At 44.2% G+C, this 24,301-nt stretch overlaps 1 protein-coding gene across 3 annotated transcripts; it reads right to left on the bottom strand.

Moving 5' to 3' along the window:
* Positions 1-713: 713 nt before the first annotated feature.
* LOC139578778 (major vault protein) lies at positions 714-23,358 on the bottom strand. Of its 3 annotated transcripts, none has more exons than XM_071406790.1 (17): positions 23,218-23,358; positions 18,875-19,044; positions 18,217-18,412; positions 17,491-17,614; positions 16,542-16,673; positions 16,295-16,389; positions 14,915-15,151; positions 14,597-14,722; positions 14,157-14,360; positions 10,373-10,608; positions 9,940-10,137; positions 9,662-9,806; positions 9,251-9,462; positions 8,398-8,514; positions 2,210-2,336; positions 1,827-2,015; positions 714-1,454 (listed from the first exon to the last, which is right to left on the bottom strand). In XM_071406790.1, the coding sequence occupies exons 2-17, from the start codon at positions 19,042-19,044 to the stop codon at positions 1,332-1,334; spliced, it is 2,631 nt and encodes an 876-aa protein (XP_071262891.1). In that variant the 5' UTR covers positions 23,218-23,358; the 3' UTR covers positions 714-1,331. The 3 variants fall into 3 exon arrangements, with proteins under 3 accessions (XP_071262891.1, XP_071262890.1, XP_071262892.1); XM_071406789.1 differs by lacking the exon at positions 23,218-23,358 and adding an exon at positions 22,152-22,287; XM_071406791.1 differs by lacking the exon at positions 23,218-23,358 and adding an exon at positions 22,152-22,287 and having other exon boundaries at positions 14,157-14,357.
* Positions 23,359-24,301: the final 943 nt, after the last annotated feature.

Genomic DNA, 24,301 nt, shown 5'->3' with positions numbered 1-24,301 from the left:
TTGTCGCTGGTTCACTGACCGATTTATGTAGGTCTATGTTTATTCCTAGGGGTCATGTGAACCAACCATCATGTGGTCAATATTGTTGACAGTATTCACCAGCAGTTGAAAATACAGTGCATGCTTGGCTATTATTTGGTCATTTCTGGCCCAACTTTGCTCATCGCACCTGAAGTGGAGTTATACAGTACCAGTCAGGCCGAGCCATGAGGGATACTTTAACGAAGTGTTGCACGCTAGCGACGTCCTGTGGACAGAAATTGTACACACACAACACAAACATAGAAAATAGAGTAAAATTACACAAATTACCTTCCTCCTGTATGTAGGCCAAGTTATAGTGAGTCTGGTTGCTCTTTGGACAAACAAAACATTTGATCAAGTTATCAGCTACCTGCAATTAAACCGCATTTGTTCTATGTATTTTACATGGCCAAATATGCATTGGGATGGTCGGGAATAGACCAAATGGAGTAACAATCTGTGCCAAAATACCCAGTGGTCTTCTAATAAAAATGTAATCAGTATAAACTCATTGATTAAAGGTGCAATCAGTAATATTTGTAATGCTCATTTCAATTTATGATATACATTGATATGATACAATTTGTGAGTTGATACATTTCTCAAGCTCTGGCCATCCCTCAGCTTTATGGCAGCCATTTGGCTGAGAAGCCAATAGAAGATTGTGTAATAAGTCAGGCCAGAGCATGTAGCTTAATGTTGTTTTTATTAGTCACTACTGCATGAGTTACAGACAGAAGAGGTAGATGAAGAGTTTGATACATGGTGGTCATTGCAAAAATATGGTTCGTTCAAATGGATTGAGACACTTCATCCAGTGTGTGTGTGTGTGTACAGACAGACCATGGATACAAACTGAAGCATTGACATTTAAGGTGTCGGGGAAAAGCCATGCTTGAATTTTTTTGATAAATGGATCAACAAATGAATTAAATACATTTGCATAAACTTCAAAAGCAAAACAAGGAAAGATTCCTTACTATCCAGGATTATGGTTAGTATAGATACGCAACACATGGAGTGGACAGCACTTTATAGGGCATCGACGGCACCAAACAGATGAGCAAAAAAGCCATGTAAACCAAGGGGAATGTTCACTTGGACGTCTTTAGTCAGACACACATCTATGTGCACACACACACACATCAGAATAATCGCCACCGTACAGTCATACATATCATATGCCTAATTGTCAGTTACTACATCAGACAAAAAACAACCAGAAATCCTACATCTGTAGGGGATGTAGGGGATCAGACTGGACATTATTCTCTTATTGTGAACGTTCTCCTTTTCTCTTCCCCCTCTCACTGGCCCTGGCTCTGAGAAAGAGCTCCCAGAAGGCCGTTGGCCGTGCTGAAGAGGTTGATTGGAGAAGAGCCGTCTGTGATCAGGGTTGACTTCAAACCCAGAGACTGGAGCAGCTTGACCTGGGAGAGGGTGGGGGAGAAAGTGAGGGAGTGGGGAAAAGAGGGGAGTGAGGGACAGAAACAGAGATATTATTAATTTAATATGATCATTTCTGCTTTACGTTTTAACTGATTGAAAAAGATCCTGTGTTCCAGTTCCAATATCCTAAACTGTATTTTATAATGTCTTGTCACACCAATATAGCTCATTTAATTAAATTGAGATTGGGTGGGAGAAAGGCAGACCTGCTCAGTGAAACGTTACAGTAAAGTAAAACATTACAGATTGATTCTGACCTGAGCTTAAGGATTCTCCAGGTGCCATTTTTATTCAGACAAATGTATTGTGTAGCACAAATATGACGGTATTATGGTATGTAAGGAATTCTGTACCTGTAGCTCGGGGCCGGCTCTGGCCATCTCCTTCAGGGTGTCGGCGCCGATACTGTCCACCAGCTTTTTAAAGCGGTTGCTCTCTATCTCAGCCAGCTTCTGCTGTTTCTCCACTTCCAAACGATCCATTGCTGACTTATAGTTTAGCTCCTGCTCCCTCGCCTTGGACAGACGGTCCAGCTCGCCCTCCTGCACACAGAATTACAGGTCAGCTACACATAGTATGTGATCCTTTCAGCATTACACAATGTAGAACACCTTCAAACATTTATCAAACACAGACCACACACACACACGTGAACTACTGGGTGTGTACCTTTCAGAATTACACAATGTACAACACTTTCGACCATACACACGCAGCATAGTGAGAGGATACGTACAGCCTCAATCCGCTGGGCCTCAGCCTTCAGTTTTGCCTCGTTGACTGCCGCCTCTCCCTGGATACGGGCTGCCTCTGCTCTGGACTGGGCCTCTGCCTTGGCTGCCCCTGTACTCTCCACCGCCGCACTGCAACACAACTACACACCTTTAGATTTGGTATTTTGTCAGGATCCCCATTAGCTGTTGCATAAGCAGCAGCTACTCTTCCTAGGGTCCACACAAAACATGACACAATACAGAGCATTAATAGACAACAGCTCAAGGACAGAACTACATAAAAAATAAAAAATAAAGTATTACAAAAAGGCACACATAGCCTACATATCAATACACACAAACTAGGTCATATAGGGGAGAGGCGTTGTGCCGTAAGGTGTTGCTTTATCTGTTTTTTTAAAACCAGGTACGCAAGTATAAACACCATGGGACCACGCAGCCGTCATACCGCTCAGGAAGGAGACGCATTCTGTCTCCCAGAGATGAACGTACTTTGGTGCGAAAAGTGCAAATCAATCCCAGAACAACAGAAAAGGACCTTGTGAAGATGCTGGAGGAAACAGGTACAAAAGTATCTATATCCACAGTAAAACAAGTCCTATATCAACATAACCTGAAAAGTCGCTCAGCAAGGAAGAAGCCACTGCTCCAAAACCGCCATAAAAAAATGACCAACAATGACCCCAAGTATACTTCCAAAGTTGTGGCAAAATGGCTTAAGGACAACAAAGTCAAGGTACCTTGACTATCACAAAGTGTGGCCATCACAAAGCCCTGACCTCAATCCTATTGAACATTTGTGGGCAGAACTGAAAAAGCGTGTGCGAGCAAGGAGGCCTACAAACCAGACTCAGTTACACCAGCTCTGTCAGGAGGAACGGGCCAAAATTCACCCAACTTATTGTGGGAAGCTTGTGGAAGTCTACCCGAAACGTTTGACCCAAGTTACACAATTTAAAGGCAATGCTACCAAATACTAATTGAGTGTATGCAAACTTCTGACCCACTGGGAATGTGATGAAACAAATGAAAGCTGAAATAAATCACTCTACTATTATTCTGACATTTCATATTCTTAAAATAAAGTGGTGATCCTAACTGACCTAAGACAGGGGATTTATACTAGGATTAAATGTCAGGAGTTGTGAAATGTATCTGGCTATGTATCTGGAATGTATTTGGCTAAGGTGTATGTAAACTTCCGACTTTAACTGTGTGTGTGTGTGTGTGTGTGTGTGTGTGTGTGTGTATATTTATATATATTGTGGCAGACGGCAGGAAGAGGTGAGGGGAGTGGTTATTGAAGGGAGATATCTTGCAGCCTGCTGGCTCCAGCCCAGAGCCTTATATGGACTTCTTGCCCCAACGAGTGGATCATTAAGCCAGGGAGTACTGGGGGATAAAAGAGGGAGCGACCTGCACAAAGGGGCAGAGAAAGGAGAGTGAAGTGTGTGTTATGGAGAGTGTGAGGATATTTACCCCCCCCAATGTACCGAACCGGATTGGCTGAGGACCTGAGTTTTAGGATTACCCCTGGAGAACGGAACGGACAACGAGAACAGATTGTGGACTGTGAAATAGTTGGTGAATTCCCCCCAGTGTGCAAAACTCCCTAATAAACTCCCCATTTGCATTCATAATTATGCTACTTGTGTGTGTTTTGTTATTGAACTTGGTGATGTGGAAACCCCACACCCTTGAGCCTGCTACATATGGTGGAGAATGCAGGCACGCCAAACCAAGCTCAACAACTAAACAGACACAGAGCACAATGGAAGCATTGGTGAAACAGCTGGTGGAGGCGAACATAGCACCGCAGGCTATGCATCGGGAACTGCTGGAGGAACAGCGTCAGCAGACCGCTCTCCTGCGATCTGAACTCAGCCAGCTGTCAGCCGCCCAGGCCGGCATAGCGGCAGGTGCAGCAGTCTCTCGTCCCAAACCCAGTAGGTTTATACTGAAGTTGACAGAGGCTGACGACATCGAGGCTTACCTCCAAGCCTTCGAGAGGACGGCGGCTAGGGAGGAAAGGCCCCATGAGAAATGGGCCAGTCTGCTAGCACCCTTCCTGTCAGGCGCGGCACAGAAGCGCTATCAGGATCTGACGGCTGACCAGTCGCATTACGAGGGGCTGAAAAAGTCAATCCTGCGCTGGTATGGTTACACCCTGATTAGCAGGGCACAAAGATTCCATGATTGGGCGTATGATCCTACAGCGTCCACCCCGATCGTAAATGCATGATCTAATTAGCCAACTCTTGGCCAGCCTGCTGAACCACTGACGGCCATCGAGAAAGTGGTCATAGATCAATTTCTACGTTCTCTCACATGTGTGTTGGTGTTGGTCCCCACCTCAGAATGTACGTTTTTGGCCCGATGGAATGGGCCATACGAAGTCCTTGAGAAAGTGGCTGAAGTTAACTATAGGGTCAGACAGCCGGGACGTAAGCATCTGACCAAGATTTACCATGTGAATTTTCTAAAGAAATGGAACACAAGTGATGTACTCTACTCTATTTCCCCGAAGAAGGCTACCACAGAGACCAACCCGGCGGAGGGGTCACTGGGGGAGCAGCTGAGCCAAGCACAGAAGCAGGAGCTGAGGGAGTTGGTCGGCCGGAACCAGGAAGTGTTCCAGTGAACCAGGACACACCGATCTGGTACAGCACAGCATCATCACCGAACCTGGGAAAAAGGTGAAGTTGAGTCCCTACCGCATACCGGAAGCAAGGAGAGTAGCTGTCAGGACGGAGGTAAAAACGATGTTGAAAGCTGATATAATCAAAGAGTCGAATAGTGAGTGGTTAAGCCCCATAGCGTTGGTGCCAAAAATCAGACGGCACCATTCGCTTCTGTAAGGATTTTAGACAGGTAAATGAAATCTCGAAGTTCGCCGCCTACCACATGCCCCGAACTGATGAATTAATTAGAACAGCTCAGGACCGCCCGATTTATCAGCACGCTCGACCTGACAAAGGGTTATTGGTATGTGCCCTTAGCTCCCGAGGCATGGGAGAAAACTGCTTTGGCCACCCCTGACGGGCTGTTCCATTACAAGAAGCTGCCCTTTGGGTTGCACGGGGCTCCGGCCACCTTCCAGAGGTTGGTGACCGGATTCTCCATCCCCCATCGTGAGTACGCGGTGGCCTACATCGACGATATTGTGATCCATGGGAGCGAGTGGGAGACGCATCTAAACCAGGTGAGTGCGGTACTGCAGGCCTTACGGGAGGCGGGGCTAACAGCAAACCCAAAGAAATTTTGGCTCGGCCTGCTGGAGGCTGAGTACCTGGGGTACACGACCGGGAGGGGATGTGTCAAACCCCAGGTGAAGAAACTGGAGGCGATTCGAGACTGGCCCCGCCCCCTCACCAAGAAGCAAGTACGCATGTTTGTGGGGTTGACCAGCCCCCTGACAGATCTGACCAGGAGCAGTCTGCCCGCCCAGATGACGTGGACAGAGGAGACGGAGAAAGCCTTCCAGAACCTAAAGGGAGCACTGTGTTCTGGACCCGTGCTGGTGACCCCGAACTTCTCCAAACCACTGGTGGTACAGACTGATGTGTCCGAAACAGGTGTGGGTGCCATCCTATCACAGCTACAAAAAGGTGAGGAACACACAGTCATGTACATTAGCCGGAAGCTGTTGCCGCGGGAACAAAGACATTCCACTGAGAAAGAATGTCTAGCGATCAAGTGGGCACTGGAGACGCTGAAGTATTACTTTGGGACGACACTTCACCCTCGTAATGGACCACAAAATAAGGACAGTAACTCCCTGGTCACCCGCTGGTTCCTATCCTTACAGCCCTTTGCGTTCTCTGTCGTCCACAGATCAGGTGCAACCCATGGAAATATCGATACCCTCTCCAGGAGGGATGCTCATGGGCAGTGGTTCGCAATCCTGGTTCTGGGGACCCAAAGGAGTGCACATTTTTGTTTCTGCCCTAGCACTACAAAGCCTTTTAATGAGTTGATCATTTGAATCAGCTGTGTAGTGTTAGGGCAAAAACAAAAATGTGCACTCCTTTGGGTCCCCAGAACCAGGATTGAGAACCACTGCTCTAGGGAGCTGGACCACCCCTCCCTCCTGAGGAAGGGGGGGGGGGGGGGGGTTGCAGACGGCAGGGAGAGGTGAGGAGAGTGGTTATGTGGTTATTGAAGGGAGATATCTTGCAGCCCGCTGGCTCCACCCCAAGCCTTATATGGACTTCCTGCCCCAACGAGGCGAGGCTGTGGTTCATTAAGCCAGGGAGTACTGGGGGATAAAAGAGGGAGCGGTCTGCACTAAAGGGGCAGAGAACAGAGAGTGAAGTGTGTGTTATGCAAAGTGTGAGAATAGAGCGCAATGTCTGTGCGATTACCCGTTGTGACATGGACTGTGATCCATGTACCAGATTGGCTGAGGACCTGAGTTTTAGGATTACCCCTGGAGAACGGAACGGACAACGAGAACGGATTGTGGACTGTGAAATAGTTGGTGAATTCCCCCCCCCCTTTCCCCAGTGTGCAAAGCTCCCCAATAAACTCCCCATTTGCATTCTAGTTGTGCGTGTTTTGTTATTGAACTTGGTGACGTGGAAACCCCACACCCTTGAGCCTGCTACAATATATTCTCTAAGCATTACAGGGATTATGGCTCTGAATATATACAGCAACATCTCCCCCATAAGCATTTGTCTCTTCTATAGATGTTATATCCTTGTATTGCTACTGGTGTATCATCAAATTAATTATTTAACTTTTTAGGGATAGGGGGCAGCATTTTCACTTTGGATGAATAGCGTGCCCAGAGTGAACTGCCTCCTACTCTGTCCCAGATGCTAATATGGGACAGAGACCAACCTCAGATTTCCCACTTCCTGGTTGGATTTTTTGCCTGCCATATGAGTTCTGTTATACTCACAGACATCATTCAAACAGTTTTAGAAACTTCAGAGTGTTTTCTATCCAATAATAATAATAATAATAATATGCATATATTATCAACTGGGACTGAGTAGCAGGCAGTTTACTCTGGGCACCTTATTCATCCAAGCTACTCAATACTGCCCCCAGCCATAAGAAGTTATTGATTTCATGAACCTTATTTCTAAGGCTACATATATTAATATGGACTATTTTCAGCCCTTTCCTGGGTAGCTTATCAGAGATAAGACATAATATGGAAAAGAGCAAACAAGGCAAGAGGAAAAAAATATACATTCAGCAGTCCATTAATCAATTGGTGTGCGTGCTGCGAGGTTGAAACTACAAACCCATAGGCTTGGCTCTCTCATCCCTTCCAGGCTTCTGGGAGGGAGGGTGGACAATGAGCCTGTCATAACAGATGTAAGCAATGTCCCCACAGCTTCAGGATAGTCCTCGTTGAGGAAGATGTAGATTCCTCTCAAGTTCTTGGCTCTTTCCAGAACAGCTACCTTGTCCTTGACCCTCAGAAACTTGACCACTATCAGCCTGGGCCTGTCACCTGGGCCGGTGGTGGGTTGTCCAGTCCTGTGGCCGCGCTCCACCCTAATCTTCCTGTGGTCGATCTTCAATTTCTCAGAGATCATTTCCCTCACTTTGTCCTCAGACTCTGTCCAGGTCTCATGTGGAGATTCTGCAATTCTGTCCCGAACCATGTTATTTCGCCTTGATTGTCCCTCCCTTATCAGTCATTGTTATCATGGATTCACACAGAACTGATGTCCTCTCTCAATGACTTACAGATTGCTGTCATCTTGCCGTTCTCCTGTTTCAACTCATCGAGTTGACCCTGGGAAAACGGCAAAATATTCTTCAGGTCCTGGACCTCTCTGGTCAGGTCATCCATTCTTTTATTAGTTGAATCCACCAGTATTTAAATAAAACACATTCTGGGGGAGGGAAAACTGATCCTAGATCTGTACCTAGGGGAAACTTCACCCCAGCACCACAGATCTAACCTCCGCATTCACACAACTCACAATAGCATAGCTACATTATGTTAGGATCTCTGATCTAAATGTTACTCGGTACAGCTTCGCATTCACACTACTAAGAACAGCATGACGCTAACGCTAGCCATGCTAATTCTAGCTCCTTGCCATAATCTTTCCATCAGTGAAGCTAATGTGTTAGCATTATGCTAATGATATCCCTCTGCCATTATATTTCCCAAAAGCGATGCTAACATGCGTTGTTTTAACAGCATAGCATCAATGGTCACCTGAGGGCCTCCAGCTCCAACAGCTCTTTCCTGGTCCTCTCTGCCTCCGCCTGGTCTGTGATCCTCTGCCTCTCCAGACGACCACGCGCCTCCTGCTCGAGACGCTCTGCCTCATGGCTGCAGGAAGGGAAGGAGGGGAGAGAGAAATACAAAGAGGGACAGGAGAGAAGTTAACTCTTACCAAACAGGTAAAAACAACCCTGTGTGTGTCTGTCTGGTGGTAGATAGCCTAGTAATTGAGTGTTGGGCCAGTATCTGAAAGGTCGCAAGTTTGAATCCCCGAGCCGAACTAGGTGAAAAATCTGTCAATGTGCACGAGCAAAGCACTTAACCCCAATTGCTCCTGTAAGTGTGCATGCATGTATATATGAATGGACAAAGTCATCGATCACGTGACACCATTCATTCCTATGTGAAGACTCAATAGCGCATTGAAGCCAAATTAAGTCTTAAGATGGCGTCTCATGTGCAGCTTGAGCTACTCCAGGAAGTGAGTTTCAGGCTAGCTCAGTGCTGCCCAATCTCATGAAATAACTCAAGTTGAAGGCAGACAGTGGTACTGCAGGCTGCCATTAGCAAATCAATAATTCTCATAACTTCTTCTGTAATGAGATTTTAAAAGGATCGGTTCAAGGAAATATATCTGGTATTAGAAGCAATTATTGGTACCATGATCGTCTTCAAATGATTAAAAACAAATTTAGGAAGATTGACATTTTTCCATTCACTAGAATGGGGGGGGATCCTGTCTTATGCTTACAATGCCTGCAATACCACGGTTGGCCTTGAACATCGATGGCTTCAGAGGTGGCATTCGTTCTCCCCATGTGTGCGTGCGTGTCATGTGTCCTACCGTGCGGCAGCCTCCTGGGAGTTGGTGGTGATCTCGATGGCCAGCTGGACACTCTTCTGCAGGGCGTCTCTGGTCCTCTGGTCTACCGGCTCCACTGACTGGATGTCCACACTGCTGATGACCAGACTGTTCTGGTGGAAGCGCAGGCTGGGACGCACAGACAGCTTGTCATCAAAGCCAAACACAGAGGAGCAGATGATCCGGTTGGAGTTCTATAGAGTGGAGGGGGTTAAAGAAGAGGTTAAAGCGTGGGGTGTTATTGTTGTCTTTGAATCAATTGGCATACGTTTTCCAAAGCGGCGTATAGGCCTACCTAACTACGATAGCTAAGGGCTGGAGGCCATGTAGAATTAAAAAGTGTATTAAAAAGCCAGAAAAGTGCAGATTTAGATGATTGAAGTGTGGACGGACCTTGTGAAAGTCGTCAAACTGCACGGAGGCGACGGCTCCTCTGACGCGGGAGGCGATGGCTTTACAGGCATCCCCCACAAAGTCAGGCACCGAGAACAGAGCGGCAGCCTGGGACGGGTCCGCAGGAGACTTCAGGTCAAAGTGCCTGAGAAAGAGAGGAGAGGGAGAGATATTAAATACATCAGCTGGCCTACAGACTAGACTAAGGACGCCAAATCGCAGAGGATCCTCAAACACACACGTCGTCGTCGTCGTGCTCCCACACCCACAAACCCTACCAGTTGTAGCTGAGCTGCAGCTGCAGGCGTGCGTGGTCGGCCGTCTCTATGGTGATGATGTCAGTGAAGAAGTCCGGCCCCAGCAGCAGACACACAGCCTTGATGACGTTGGCCCTCTTGGGCTTGTCCCCTGACAGGGAAAGCACGGTGAACTGCTCATCAGGACCCAACATTACCATCTCTGGCCCAAACACCACCCTGAAAGAGGGGAGGGAGAAAAGGAGGGAGGACAAGACAGGAGAGGGGGTGGGAAGAGAAAGTGAGGGCGAAAAGTTAACACTAGGGGCCCAATGTTGCTCTGGTCAAAAGTAGTGCACTATATAGGGAATAGGGTGCCATTTGGAATGCAACCCTGGGCTAGTATATGGGTTTTTTCTGGACAGGGCCAGTGTCATTGTTCCTCCACATCCGTCTGTCTGTCAACCATGTTTACCTGGCCTTCTTCTCCCTGTAGTCGTAGACCTGCACGGCAGCGTTGTGGGGCACCCTGTAGGACACCACCTTGGTCTTGTCCCGGTCCTTCATCTCCACTTCCTTGCTGCGGTCAGAGCGGTCAGCCAGGGGGTCCTTTGTGGAGGCCAGGAGGGTCTCAACATTCTGAGGCAGATTCTTGGCCCACAGCTCCTCGTCTTGCGTCAGCATGTAGGTGTGGCCAATCACAGCACGGACCTAGAACCAGGCAGCCAATGGGGGAGAGGGATGGGGAAAGGTGGGTGGGGATTTAAGGCTGATAAATAACAGGTGAATGGATTCCCTGGATCATTCGAATCAGGTGTTTTAGTGTACGTCCCAAATGGCCCCCCTACAGTACATGGTGCACTAGTTTTGACCAGAGTCCTGTGGGCCCTGGTCAATAGTGCACTATATCATAGGAACCCGAGCAATGGAGTAGGTGCAATCCCACTTTTTTAACCAGAAAAGTATCAATGGGTAATGTCAATTTTCAATGATTAGTAATGTTTTGAGCTAGTCTATATTAAAATACATATGTCGATGTTATATAATAAATAAAGCTGCAATATGTAACTTTCTGGGCGAGCCGACCAAATTCACATAGAAGTGGGAGTTACAGATAGACTTGCTTTCAGTGAGATAGACAGATCTAAGAAGGGGTAGATCTGTTCCATGTGCGCTACTTCTACACTTCCTGTTAAGTTTTGTTTTTGAGTCTGACAGCTTCAAACAGAAAAATTATATTTTTGGTTACTGAAAATATATTTCACAGTGGTTTAGATGGTACAATAATGCTTATTTTGTCACAAACAAAAATTAGGCAAACTATTAGACTTTTAGCAACCAGGAAACGGTGGAGCGATTTCTACATATTGCATTTTGCACACCCTCCCCCGTCGCCTCAAGATGAATGTTTTGCCCACGGGAAAGTTTTGCTTCCCTCTCGCATGCCACTGTTTTGGTTCAGCGCCGTTAGAAAGCACTAGTTGCACCACTGGTGTTTAAAATTAATAAAATGTATCTATTTCGTTGTGCCGTTACATTTGTATCATTGTTTCATGTCCGATGCACTCAGGGTGTTTGTTGTTACATATCTTTTGAGAGGTGTGCACCATTTCACTTTGCCAGTATGAACCATGGTGAGCACGGGCATGTCTGATTAGGCTTTGCTGGACATCTGGCTTTCTCACCCAATCGGATTTGAGAAGGAGAGAGGACGCAAGGAGTATGCAATTGAGATTCTCCCACTGACTCCAAGTAGCCTTCCATCAGCCTAGAAAATATTTCACCTTTGCAGAAAACTGCATGTCCGGTGGCTCGCAATGAGTAGTTCACAAGAAGATTCGGAGAAATAATCAGTAGGCCTAATATTACATGATTAAATCTGTGAATGAATTTCTCCCCAAGCTGTTTAGAGGCATTTAACACCATTCTGCATTTGCATCATATATTTTCCCAACATTAAAAATCGGTTAAAATGTTTTCATTCAGTTACAAAAGTAACAGTCCTGACTGAGCCCCATATGCGAGCGGACCGTAGCCGCTTTGCGGTTTTAACCCGGAAGCCAGTCCGGCTGGCTTCCAGGTTAAGCAGGTGAGTGTTAAGAAGCGCGGCTTGGCGGGTCATGTTTCAGAGTACTCATAACTCGACCTTCACCTCCCAAGCCCGTTGGGGAGTTGCAGCGATGAGACAAGATTGAAATTGGGGAGAAAGGGGGTAAAATACAACAACAAAACAAAAAATATATAAAAACATTCACTGGAACTAAGGGGCCTACTCCGAACCATGAAAAACAGCCCCAGACCATTATTCCTCCTCCACCAAACTTTAGTTGGCACTATGCATTGGGGCAGGTAGTATGCACGTTTCTCCTTATAAATCAGACCGGTCGTAAAACTGTGTGTGCGTGAACAAGCATTAAAACTGCCTGGAAAACGCCCCCATTCAACATTTGGATGTTGAAAATAACACCCTTTATTTACTGTATAAATTGGAACTATTGGAATTAAGCCACAGCAGTTTCTAAAAGAGCCATGGCAATTTTGATCACATTTCTGCAGGTGTGAGCAGAATGTTTTGATATTTTGCAGAGACTTTTTCAAACTAAAAATGCATGCCGTCTATAGCGAGTGCCTGTCCGTGCATTCAGCAAGATTGATAGTATATTCGAAACAACTTAAAAGTAGGCTAAATGCAAAAGAAGAATTGTTCAATATTTCATTTATCAATAAATTATGTTTCTATGTCCTGTATAGGCTCTGAGATTAATAGGCAATGATGCTGTGCTCCAATCGCACAGCAATAGCCTATCCATAGGCCTACTGTCAAATATTTTACATAAGTTACCGGTATATTTACTGTGTTGGCAGAATGTTCAAATCTTTTGCAGTAATTTATTTTGGTTGGCATTTATTGAGATGGCTCATGTATTGGAAGCAGCTCTGCAGAATGGTCAATAGCTGGCAAAGCCACAAAGTCATAAAATCAGATTTTAAACCTAACTCTAACCTTAACCACACTGCTAACCCCAATACCTTAAATTAAGACTAAAAAGCAAATTTTTGTTCTAATGAATTTGATCGATATAGTCAATTTTGACTATGCAGCTGACCCATCTAGCGGAAACCACTCAGTTCTGCTTCCAGGGCCAGACTCATTACAAAAATGTCAACCTGCGTAATTTATGCTGTATCTGACAAAGGACTGTGTCAAAATGGTTGCGGACCTGTCAGCAGAACATTTGAATTCAACAATGTTTTGCATTGACTTTTCCCCAACCTAAACATGGACTGCCCGCGAATTCTGAAACATTGTCTATGGCTGCCTACAATTTTTTTTAATGCAATTACAGAAGCGTACAGTAGGCCTACTTCAATGCAAAAGATAAACTGTTTACCTGTTAAATTTGACTGTATATTATAAACCGCAGCGCCTATGGGATTGCAAAACTTGATATAAAGCCTATATCTATTTACTAGGTCTAATTAAGTGAGCGATGCACATGGTAATGTGTTGTATGGCTACTTCAGGAATATGAACTCATCACAAGCCAGGAAAGGTGAGGAATTTATTCTGCAATGGTTATGAAAATAAAATAAATAGGAAAAAGATTCCTATTAGTTAATTATTTTTGTATTAAAACATGTTTAAAAGATTTTTGCTCTTCTCACTAACAGCAAATGGCTGAATTCTTGCTTATGCTTTCCTGCATTTAATTTTCATAATTTCCCCCATTTTCACAAAATAGCCTACTTACTTGCCAGCTTTCAATATAATATTTCAACCACTAGCAGATGTGCATACACATGGTCTAAAGTTAGCAGAGAGGTGAGCACATTCTCACATCAAAATTGGTTTTAATATAAATGCCAACTTTTGTGTGAAAACTGGAGCACGCACATGTCGGGGTATATTTTGTACATAAGCACAGTTTATAAATGGAGGCCCCTGGTCCCCAAGACGTGGAGACATACTGTCCACTAAGAGGAATGTGAGCGCCTATTACCATCTAGTTAAACCGTGAGCTAGGGCTCTTAAGATAGTGGGTTCAATCCCAGTGCTTGGCACTTGTTTCATTTTTTTCTGTTTTAACAGCCCATCTCAAACCTTTTTAACAAGTCAAAATGAATGCCAAAAATGTACTCTCAAGTTCTGTTTAACCTAGCCCAAACCTTATCAGTCAAAACGACTGCCTAAACTTAACGGTCGAGTTGCCATTTGGGACGTATCCAGTCTTCAAACATTCAGCTGGGTAAAAATTCACCTTTCCTGTCTTGATGTCACGGACATAGATCCCTTCGTTCTCGTCCAATGGAATGGCCTGTCGCCGTAGCATCACCTCCACGGCAGCCGGGGGGACGTACTCGATTGGTCCACGTAGCATCCAGCGGTCACCGGGGCGACGTTGGAGTCCACCCCTCCGGGAGAGCTTGGCCCTCTCCTCCTCCTCCTCTTCCTCCTCCTCCTGCTGGCAGAGAGGAGAGGAGGAGGGAGAGAGAGAATGAGGGAGAGAGTGAAGGGGAGAGAGAAGGAGAGGGAGGAAAATGAGAGAGAAAGAAAGAGAGTGTACATTGAATGGATTGTGTACCGGCCAAACCAGTCAGTCCTGTTAAGGATCGTTGTTGTATTTGACTATGGTCCATTTGTTTCCCCTCCCATCTGCATTTAAATTCTTCCACCATTCCCTCCCGCCTCTTTCCTCACCTCCTGTGTATCTTTGAAGGCCTCTATGGCCCTCAGCACCAGGCCCTCCTCCTCAGAGAGAATATAAACGTCCTGGATGCCCTCCTCTAAATGCTCCCCTGGCTGCAGGAAGAACGAACGCTCACCCTGGGAGGAGGAGGAGAGAGAGCAGTGTTAAAGCTAAATTGGGGAAGTGACTAAAAGCTACAAAAGGCAAATTAATGAACAAACAAATGAAGTCACTGAACTTCCTCACCAGTGTGTAAAACAGCAATGAGTGACTAAACAAACATTTGACCAAACACAGGAGTGAAAGACAGCGCTCTCTTTCAGTCTCACCTTGCACACCCTCTTCTGACCCAGCTGTGGTTTACCGTCTGGTCCCACCGGGTCCAGGATCACACAGTACTGACGGCTGCTCAGCGTGGTCACGTTGACCACTCCCACCACTTCCTCGGCAACAGACGGGATGTGTGCCTCCCGCTCCGCCATGGTAACAAGCCACTCTTCCCCAGTGCGCCGGTCCCGCCCCCCGGCGTCACGGAATGGCCGTATTGCTCGCACGTGCAGTGCTTTCTGAGAGTGAAAAAAAAACATGAATTTGTTTAGGGAGGTCCTAAGAAACATCACAAGACTAATAACATGTATTTTCAACAACAAAAAAATAGAAGAGCATATGGAGTTTAATTAGGCCTATGTTACGGGTCAGTGCAGCCCTGCCTGCGCCATTCAAATAAAATCAATAGTTCGTTACTTTGTTTATTAAAACAGACAAGACACACCTATCTGATCACAGTCAGAATATACAAATATAACAGAATAAAATACAAAATAATATTTTTCCCACGGGGATGTGTGGAACCGCTATCAAATTTAAAAAAGTTAGATTTTGAAACATGCATTTTTTTATCCACGTTTCATCCCTTTCCTACCCTCACTCCACCTCGTTAGGAGCAGGCGTAGGATCTTATCATGATACTGATAGAAAATAATATCCAATCCTATTTTCAAAAACATGCGAGTCTCATATTCGTATTTCCCAACCTCCGCGGGTTTTTGGAGTTGCTAATACGCAAGCAAAATAATAATACTCTTGATTTAGGCCACATTGCACGCAAAAAGATTGGATCAGCGAATATATGAGACATACCACCTCCACTTGTTTGCCCAGCCAGAAACCAATTAAACAAAAAGCCTATACAGATGGAAATTCAGTGAAACAAAATCACATTGATTGATTATCAGTCAGTGAAATAACAGGCTTTTGGTCAGGAATAGGCTTAGGCTACTAAGCAACTGCGAGTGAAGAGCAAAATAATCCAACAGTTAAACTATTGGAGACCACCAATCAAGAGGAGGGAGGGGGAGAACAGGAGATGGTGAATGAATATATTTTTTTAAAGGGGCAGGAGAGAGGAGGGAAAAGTAAAGAGAGGGGGAAAGAGGAGGGAGGGGGAATAAATGGTGAAGAGAGAGGCGAGAGAAGGAAGGTGAGTGATAGGTCAAAGAGAGGGAGAGAAAGGAGGGAGGGGGAGTAAATGGTGAAGAGAGAGAGAAGGAGGAATGAGGAGTGATTGGTAAAGAGGGAGAGTGAAGGAGAGAGGGGAGCGATAGATAAAGTGAAGGAGCGAGGAGGGGGGGAGTTATAGGTAAAGCAAGGGATGGAGAGAAGGAGGGGGTGCTAGATGAAGTGAGGGTGAGAGAGGAGGGCGGTGTTACCTTGTCAGTTAGGATGAAAGCGTTGACGATGTCGAGGACCTCCTCATGAGCCCCTGGTAGATACGCCCCCACCTTTCTCACCTGCCACTCCTCACCTGGACAAACACACACAGGGAATCACTCAGCTAGGTAGGTGTGTGTGTGTGTGTGCGCAGATCTGTGTATGATAGCGATACAACATCTGCTACTTTTGTGTACATGCATTATATGCACAATAAAAATATAAAATACAGTATATGTGTCTCACCAGTGACCCTGCGGACTCCGCTCCTGTCCACTCCTTCCTTGCGTGCTCGGAGGCGGATGGCCTGGTTCTCTTTGATCACCGTGGCCTTGATGGTCTCCAGCACTGCCACCTCCTTCCTGGGGATGTACGTCCCTATGGGGGGGCAGAGGTTAGAGAAGCATTATTAGGCAATCAGGCTGTGTTTGGAATCGGGTACTACATATTGTTTGGAATGTAAAAAAAAATAAAAATACTATTTGTCACATGCGCCGAATACAACAGGTGAAATGCCCTTAACCAACAATGCAGTTATGAAAAAATACCTAAAAAAAAGAAATAAAAGTAACAAATAATTAAAGAACAGCAGTATATACAGGGGGTACCGGTACAGAGTCAATGTGCGGGGGCACCGGCTAGTCGAGGTAATTGAGGTAATATGTACATGTAAGTAGCGTTATTAAAGTGACTATGCATAGATAATAACAGAGAGTAGCACCAGCAACGCAAATAGTCTGGGTAGCCATTTGATTGGATGTTCAGGAGTCTTATGGCTTGGGGGTAAAAGCTGTTTAGAAGCCTCTTGGACCTAGACTTGGTGCGCCGGTACCACTTGCCATGCGGTAGCAGAGAGAACAGTCTATGACTAGGGTGGAACATACTACGTTTCTTGCATACTACTTTCTTCTACTACTTGTTATTTTATTAATATTTGTACTGCATTGTTGAGGGAGAATGCAAGAAAGTCGTTCACTGCACCTTTTATACCTGCTATAAACTGTGTACGTGATGAATCAAATTGGATTTGACTTCAACAAGTCAAATTAGAAACAAATTGAAAGAGCACTATTTATCTTGTTAAAACAATGCTCTGATTTGGTGGAAGAAAATATACAGGAGTCATATTGATGAATGTGTAAGGACCGAAGGAAATTGTAATGGATGTGTTAGGAGTTGTACCCAGAGAACTCACCTGGCCCTTCGAACAGCCACTCATCTCCACCCACCCTCTTCTCTCCTCCCACCTCCTCAAAGTCCAGCAGAGCCTGAAGGCGCAGGGCGGTGTCTGGGTAGACGATCTGCAGCGCTGTCACGTGCTGGGAGGGGGTGGGGAGAGTGTAATATATATATTGAAGTCAGAAGTTTACATACACTTAGGTTGGAGTCATTAATTAGTTTTTCAACCACTCCACAAATTTCTTGTTAACAAACTATAGTTTTGGCAAGTCGGTTAGGACATCTACTTCGTGCATGACACAAGTAATTTTTCCAACAACTGACCTAGGATTTTTACTAGGATTAAATGTCAGGAATTGTGAAAAACTGAGTTTAAATGTATTCAGCTAAGGTGTATATAAACTTCCGACTTCAATTGTATATATAAAAAAAAAAGAGATTAACACACATGTAATAGGAATTGCTTCAACTCTCCAAACTTCTAATGCCTAGGCTTTAACTCTGCAAGCTAACACAGTTGTAGCATGCAGAAGAACCAGGTTAGCACCCAGGTCCCAGACAGTTATATTATCTTTCCAAGTGAATGCCTAGGCTTTAGCTCAACGTGATTGTAATGGAGGTGGTTCAGTGAACCACACTTGTGTGCTGAGCAATCTCTGCACTGAGACCTGAAGACTTGCATTAGCTCCCTGCACTTCTAACACCTAGGCTTTAGCGCTGACGTCTAACAAACAGACCGTACCTGCTGGATCTCCTCTCCAGGGTAGAGGGGGAAGGGGTCCTGGGTGAGCCGGATCTCCAGGTCGGCATGGCGCAGCTTGGCCTGTCCTGATTGGTCGAAGAGCACCTGTCCGTGGTCATCGCGAGCAACGGGGTTGAGAACCACGCAGTAGTGGCGAGGAGGGACCATGGTCATTCGCACGGGGGAGAACAGCACTCTGGGAAGTAGGGCACAATAGTCACCTACTGACTGAAATACTAGTCTACACAGATACTGTACATACTGAGTGTAAACGTGTTTGTACATGGCATATGTTGACTAACCTAAACTTGTAAAGAAACACCCAGAATGAACCATCTACTTCCACTCTAGCAATGTAATCAACCTCTACGCACCTGTTCATGTGTATGCATGTGTGAGTGAGTAATCATATGGTTAAACCAGCCACAGAGGAGCACATGCTGATTTAATCTGGGTAAAAGATGCCATTAAAAACGTGATATTTAGCAACGCTCAAAGTGTGCTGTCACACATTGTGTGACGCTGTAACCACAGCGATAACAGCTTGATTGGTGTCATTAGGCTTAGAAGAAACCAACAACCAACCGCACTTGTAATTAGGTAATTACACGCAGACTAACAGATAAATGACAGATAAACGCACACACACACTCCTCACCTCTCATTGTCCTGTCTGATGTAGGTGAGCGGTCCAATCTCCACACGGGCGATATTGGTGTTTTGGTCCAGGACATGGATGAAGTGGTGGGGCGGGACACGGATGATTGATGCATCTACCAGGCCCTCAAATTTCATCCCGCCTGAGCTCCCGCCATTCATGGACGTCATCTGGAATGGCCGGAGTGGAAAGGGTTAACGGGTCTATTCAGTGATGTGAAACATTCCGAAATATAATTGAGCTGGCACGATTTCCTATTCTATCTGACAGATCGACAAGTAGTGTAGAACAGATATGATTATCTGAAAGGTTCTGTAATGTTATGTCCTCCAGAACAGGCCCCTGAAGTAGCCTGCCCTACTGCCTAAAGGCGACACTGGTCATGTTCGAGAGCATCAAAACCGTGATGTATCATAGGTCAATTGTGACAGACTGACCTACAAATAATATTGAGCAGTTAATTATGATGCAAGGTTATTTGTATATCAATCCGTTTTCGACCCACCTTTAAAGTCGACTGCAATTTCGAAAACGCCCACTGACCTCCTGCCCCATTGGGTGGATCTCAATCTCCTCCTCAGACTGTAGCCATCTTACCGCAAGTGGAATGCACTGACTGCAAGTCCCTCTGGATGAGTCTGTTACATTTTGGGCATTTAAAATGTTTCTCCCCTTCTTGCCTCTTTTCTTTCGGTGGTTCTGATCTGAAGGAGTTGACCAGGTGAAAGCTGATCCCCCATTAAGAATCCATTATCTAGCTCTTCTCTCAAGTAGCTTCTCTCTGCCATTTTGAAACACTTGTGTAAGAACATGTGCCAAGAATTCGATTGGCTTCAAGCCTACTTCTGGACTAAAAAGATGTCCAATAGAGAAGTGCCTTTCAGACCAGGACAAGGCTTACAGTCACCTGTGGTGTAAACTACTTAAGTAGTACTTTTAAAGTATTTTTACAATACTTTTACTTAACTTACATTCCTATAGAAAAGAATGTACTTCTTATGCCATACCTTTTCCCTGTCACCCAAAAGTACATTTTGAATGCTTAGCATGAGGAACATTGTCCAATTCACACATCCCTGGTCATCCCTACTGCCTCTGATCTGGCGGACTCACTGAACACACATGCTTCGTTTGTAAATGATGTCTGAGTGTTGGAGTGTGCCCCTGGCTACACAAAAAATAAAATGGTGCCACCTGGTTTGCTTAATATACCAAATTTGAAATAATTTACACTTAAGAATACTTGAGCAATTACATTTACTTTTGATACTTAAGTATATTTAAAACCAAATAATTTTACTGGGTAACTTTCACTTTTGCTTGAGTAATTTCTATGAAGGGATCTATATATTTACTCAAGTATGACAATTGGGTACTTTTTCCACCGCTGTCTGCATTCAGAGAACTATTATTTATACTGTACTAGAGTGTATGCTATAACTAAAGAGAAAAGATTCCCATTAGACAGTGTCCTTTGACATACTCAGACATTTGTGGGAGCGCTCCTGAATGGTGAGAGCAAATACACCTGACAACGACACTACATAATGACTGACACAAACTGGCTGGACCAGGTACTAGGTACACAGGGGGGCTTGAGAGAACAAAACTTAAGTACTACATGTCTCTTTTTATATGACAAAACTATGGACACTCCCACCATGTACACAAATCTGAGCCAAACATGATAAATCGGTCATACAGGCACACCTTTCACAAACTGGCACGCCCAATACTATTGCTATTTCACTATACATTCCAGTGCCTCCACCCACTCAAGAACTATCAAGTGTAAGTGTTGGTTCAGGAAAGTTAGCGGAAGCATAAATTCTGGCCTAATGACAATGGCTAAATGTCATTACACTTTTTGTTGTCTCTTTCCATTCACCACTATTTGGAGGCTGGAAATATGTTGAGTGGATGAATGTGTGCGTGTATTAAAGGAGCTCATTGAAGTGATTGTTTGACAATCAGATGACAACATATTGACTGGTTGTGTTTATGTCACAGTAAAAAGGTAATACATTTTAAAAGTTAAATGACAAATCTTTACGACTAGGCCCACAGAGATCCTATTGAACAAATCGGGATTCTATATGTAACTCTATGATTAGGCCCACACGCAAGCTTGTGCACACATACTGCAGTACGGTGTGTGAAACTTTGTGTGCTGCTATTTTGGCCAGAATGTGTTCTTAACTGACTTGTCTAGTTAAATAAAAAATGGTCAAATAAATGTGTCCTAGTTATTGGACTATAGGGGGGTGTGGTTAAATTGAGGTTAAGATTTGTTTGTGCATTCTTGAGTGTAAGAGGTAGTGCTTTCTGTTGAAGTGGCTTTAACAACAAAAGAATTCTAGAAAAGGTGTGACACAAATTGCAATTACCGCTTATGCTCCAAAACTCATCTGCCATGTGAAGTTTGCTGTCTCCACAGCAACATGTTTGGCATTGATAATGCCCTGTGTTTGAGAGGCAGAAATACAGATGTAAGTGTGCGTGTCTACAAAATAAATCTCCCTTTTAAACTTAGGTAAAATCTAAGCCAGACAGTCAACTTCCAGACCACAGAAAAGTTAGCCTGCCCTGTCCTACATTGAACAACACAGTGGAAAATATAAGGTTCCAGAAAGAGTCACAGAGCATAACGTTCATCTCTGTTGCTTGGGGGGAGGGAGGAACCAAATAGATATAGCATTTACTATCAGTGGTGTAGGAGATATGGACATAATAAAGTTTCTTTGAGGGGGCAAAGTGCAACCGTTTTGCAGTGAGTTCAGTACCAGGTGATATGGGTGTTTCCCTTATAGAATTAGGAAATAGAACACAAAACATTCTAGTAAGGGCTAGTTCCAATACTTTAACAGTACATTATTCAGTCCTCACTGATCTGGGCCCGGTTTCCCAAAATCATCTTAAGGCTAAATTTATCGATCAACATAATAGCCTTAGTCATTTGGAAGAGTAGTTCCGTTCTAGGCGTTTTATTAGCAACTTTTTAAATGTCTTCTGAGCAGATGTAAATGTAAACCATCGACCAAGTTGAGGTGTAAATTTTATTTTTTTTAAGTTGAAAGAGCAATCTGTGAACAACCTTTTTCACAACTAACCGTCATACAAATAAACGCTGTCATTTTTTTAAAGTAGAAGTTTACTTATCCACTACCAGAGCTTTAAGGCAATCTACATTTATTAGGTCTACTTTATTGCCACTATTCAATGCATTTGAGAATGGCAACCAACCAATCTAGAGTTGGTAGCCCAGAGAATTTCTTACCTTTGATGAATAATTGGACAGATTCTTCTCCTAGCTTGGCAGAGTCAAATGGATCAATGCGCTTCTCTTTTATTTTGCTTTTATTACGCTTCTGTGTGTTTTCAGTTGGTTGGTGGGCGTGCTGTCATTAGTTACCACAGCCACAAAGTCATAAACCCCGCCTATTTCTACAATTTCTCTTCATTAAAATGTGATTATAACCTAACTGCCTAAACACCAACCTTCAAGTTCATACGGTTATGCCGTAGGCAAGCCAAAAATATTTTTTTAATGATATAGACATTTTGACTTTGTGTCTGGGCTATCTAGTGGAAACCATGCGGAAGTAATCCCGGAAGAACGATTACAAGTGACGTGGTTTACTGGACGACAGCTGTTATTTGATCTTTATTTAACTAGGCAAGTCAGTTAAGAAAAAAATCTTAATTACAACGACGATCTACCGGGGAACAGTGGGTTATGTGGACAGATTTTTACCTTGTCAGCTCGGGGATTCGATCCAGCAACCTTTCCGTTTTTTGGCCCAACGCTCTAACCACTAGGCTACCTGCCGCCCATTCATACATGTACTAGATACACTTGACCATTGTAGTGTCTAGTTCCTTTGCTCTAGGATCCTATTGACGCAATACTGCCAAATATTTTTTTTTATAAATACCGCGTTCAAGTGCTAGTCGGAACCAGGAAACTCAGAAATGTCGCGGCACGTGTATAACTACAAACAGTTAACAAATCTGAAATATCCGAGTTTCTAAATTCCGACTGGCACATGAACGCGGCATAAGCCTGTGGTACTACTGCACTGTTTCTTAACACTGAACCCAAACCGGCTGCGCGCGTGCGCCATCGTGCATAAATGTATTTTGTCCCCCTACACCAAACGCAGGTTAAAATATCAAAACAAACTCAACCAATGACATTAATTTGGGGACAGGTCAAAAAGCATTAAACATGTATGGTAATTTAGCTAGTTAGCTTGCACTTGCTAGCTAATTTGTCCTATTTAGCTAGCTTGCTGTTGCTAGCTAATTTGTCCTGGGATATAAACATTGAGTTGTTATTTTACCTGAAATGCACAAGCTCCTCTACTCCCCCAAATAATCCACACGAAAAACGGTCAACCGAATCGTTTCTAGTCATCTCTCCTCCTTCCAGGCTTTTTCATCTTTGAATTTATATGGTGATTGGCATCTAAACTTTCATAGTATTACCACGACTACGGCAAAACAGTTCGTCTTTCAATCAACCACGTGGGTATAACCAATGAGGAGATGGCAAGTGAGTACCTGCTTCTATAAACCAATGAGGAGATTGGAGAGGCAGGACTTTCAGCGCGATCTGCGTCAGAAATAGAAATTAGTTATATTTTAGCCCTTGGCATCACAGACGCTCGTTGGCGGCGCGAGCAGTGTGGGTGCAATAATTGAATAACATGGATTTCTAAATGTATTTTGCGAAGCTAGCGCATGCGACGTGTCCGGTCTGGTCAGCATGTTACGTCATCCGTGAGGGATTTCCTCTAATGCGCCACCCATGACTCACAGTTTAAAATGCATCACAGTCAACAATTTGCTGCAATGTCGAAATGGTTTGTTTTGTTTGATTTAGGCTATTCGTTTTTTTCTATTTCTCAAAACGTCTTAACTTTTCAGTCAATCTGCAAATCTGTGGCTTATAAACATCAGATATATGCAATACAATCTAAATGCTATCAAAAATAGAAGAGCTGCTTAAAAAACAATAATTGAAATCACCTAAAAAATAACTACATTTGTAGCTACACATTTACAGGAGCTCTCTGCTTAGGCTGCTACTAGGGCGCCATGGCAACTACAGTGCTGTGAAAAAGTATTTGCCCCTTCCTGGTTTCTTATTTTTTTGCACATTTGTCACACTTAAATGTTTCAGATCATCAAACAAATTTTAATATTACACAAAGATAACCCAAGGAAACAAAATGCAGTTTTTAAGTGATACTTTTATTTATTAAGGGGAAAAAGCTATCCGAACCTTTATGGCCCTATGTGACAAAGTAATTGCCCACCCTTGTTAAATCATGAATTTAGTGTGGTTAATCAAAAGAAATGAGTTCAATTTCACTAGCCACACCCAGGCCTGATTACTGCCAGACCTGTTGAATCAAGAAATCA

Source organism: Salvelinus alpinus, chromosome 6 (genome assembly GCF_045679555.1).
Source record: "Salvelinus alpinus chromosome 6, SLU_Salpinus.1, whole genome shotgun sequence".
In the NCBI taxonomy this organism is placed as follows: Eukaryota; Metazoa; Chordata; class Actinopteri; order Salmoniformes; family Salmonidae; genus Salvelinus; species Salvelinus alpinus.
This window is presented reverse-complemented; position numbering and strand designations above follow the sequence as displayed.

Excerpts from the sequence above, each read along its gene's own strand:
- LOC139578778 (XM_071406790.1), bottom strand. The coding sequence starts at position 19,044 with ATGACGTCCATGAATGGCGGGAGCTCAGGCGGGATGAAATTTGAGGGC. Across the intron at positions 15,152-16,294 it reads CTTTCATCCTAACTGACAAG|AAAGCACTGCACGTGCGAGC; the intron begins GTAACACCGCCC and ends TTTCACTCTCAG. Across the intron at positions 9,463-9,661 it reads AGTTTGACGACTTTCACAAG|AACTCCAACCGGATCATCTG; the intron begins GTCCGTCCACAC and ends TCCACTCTATAG.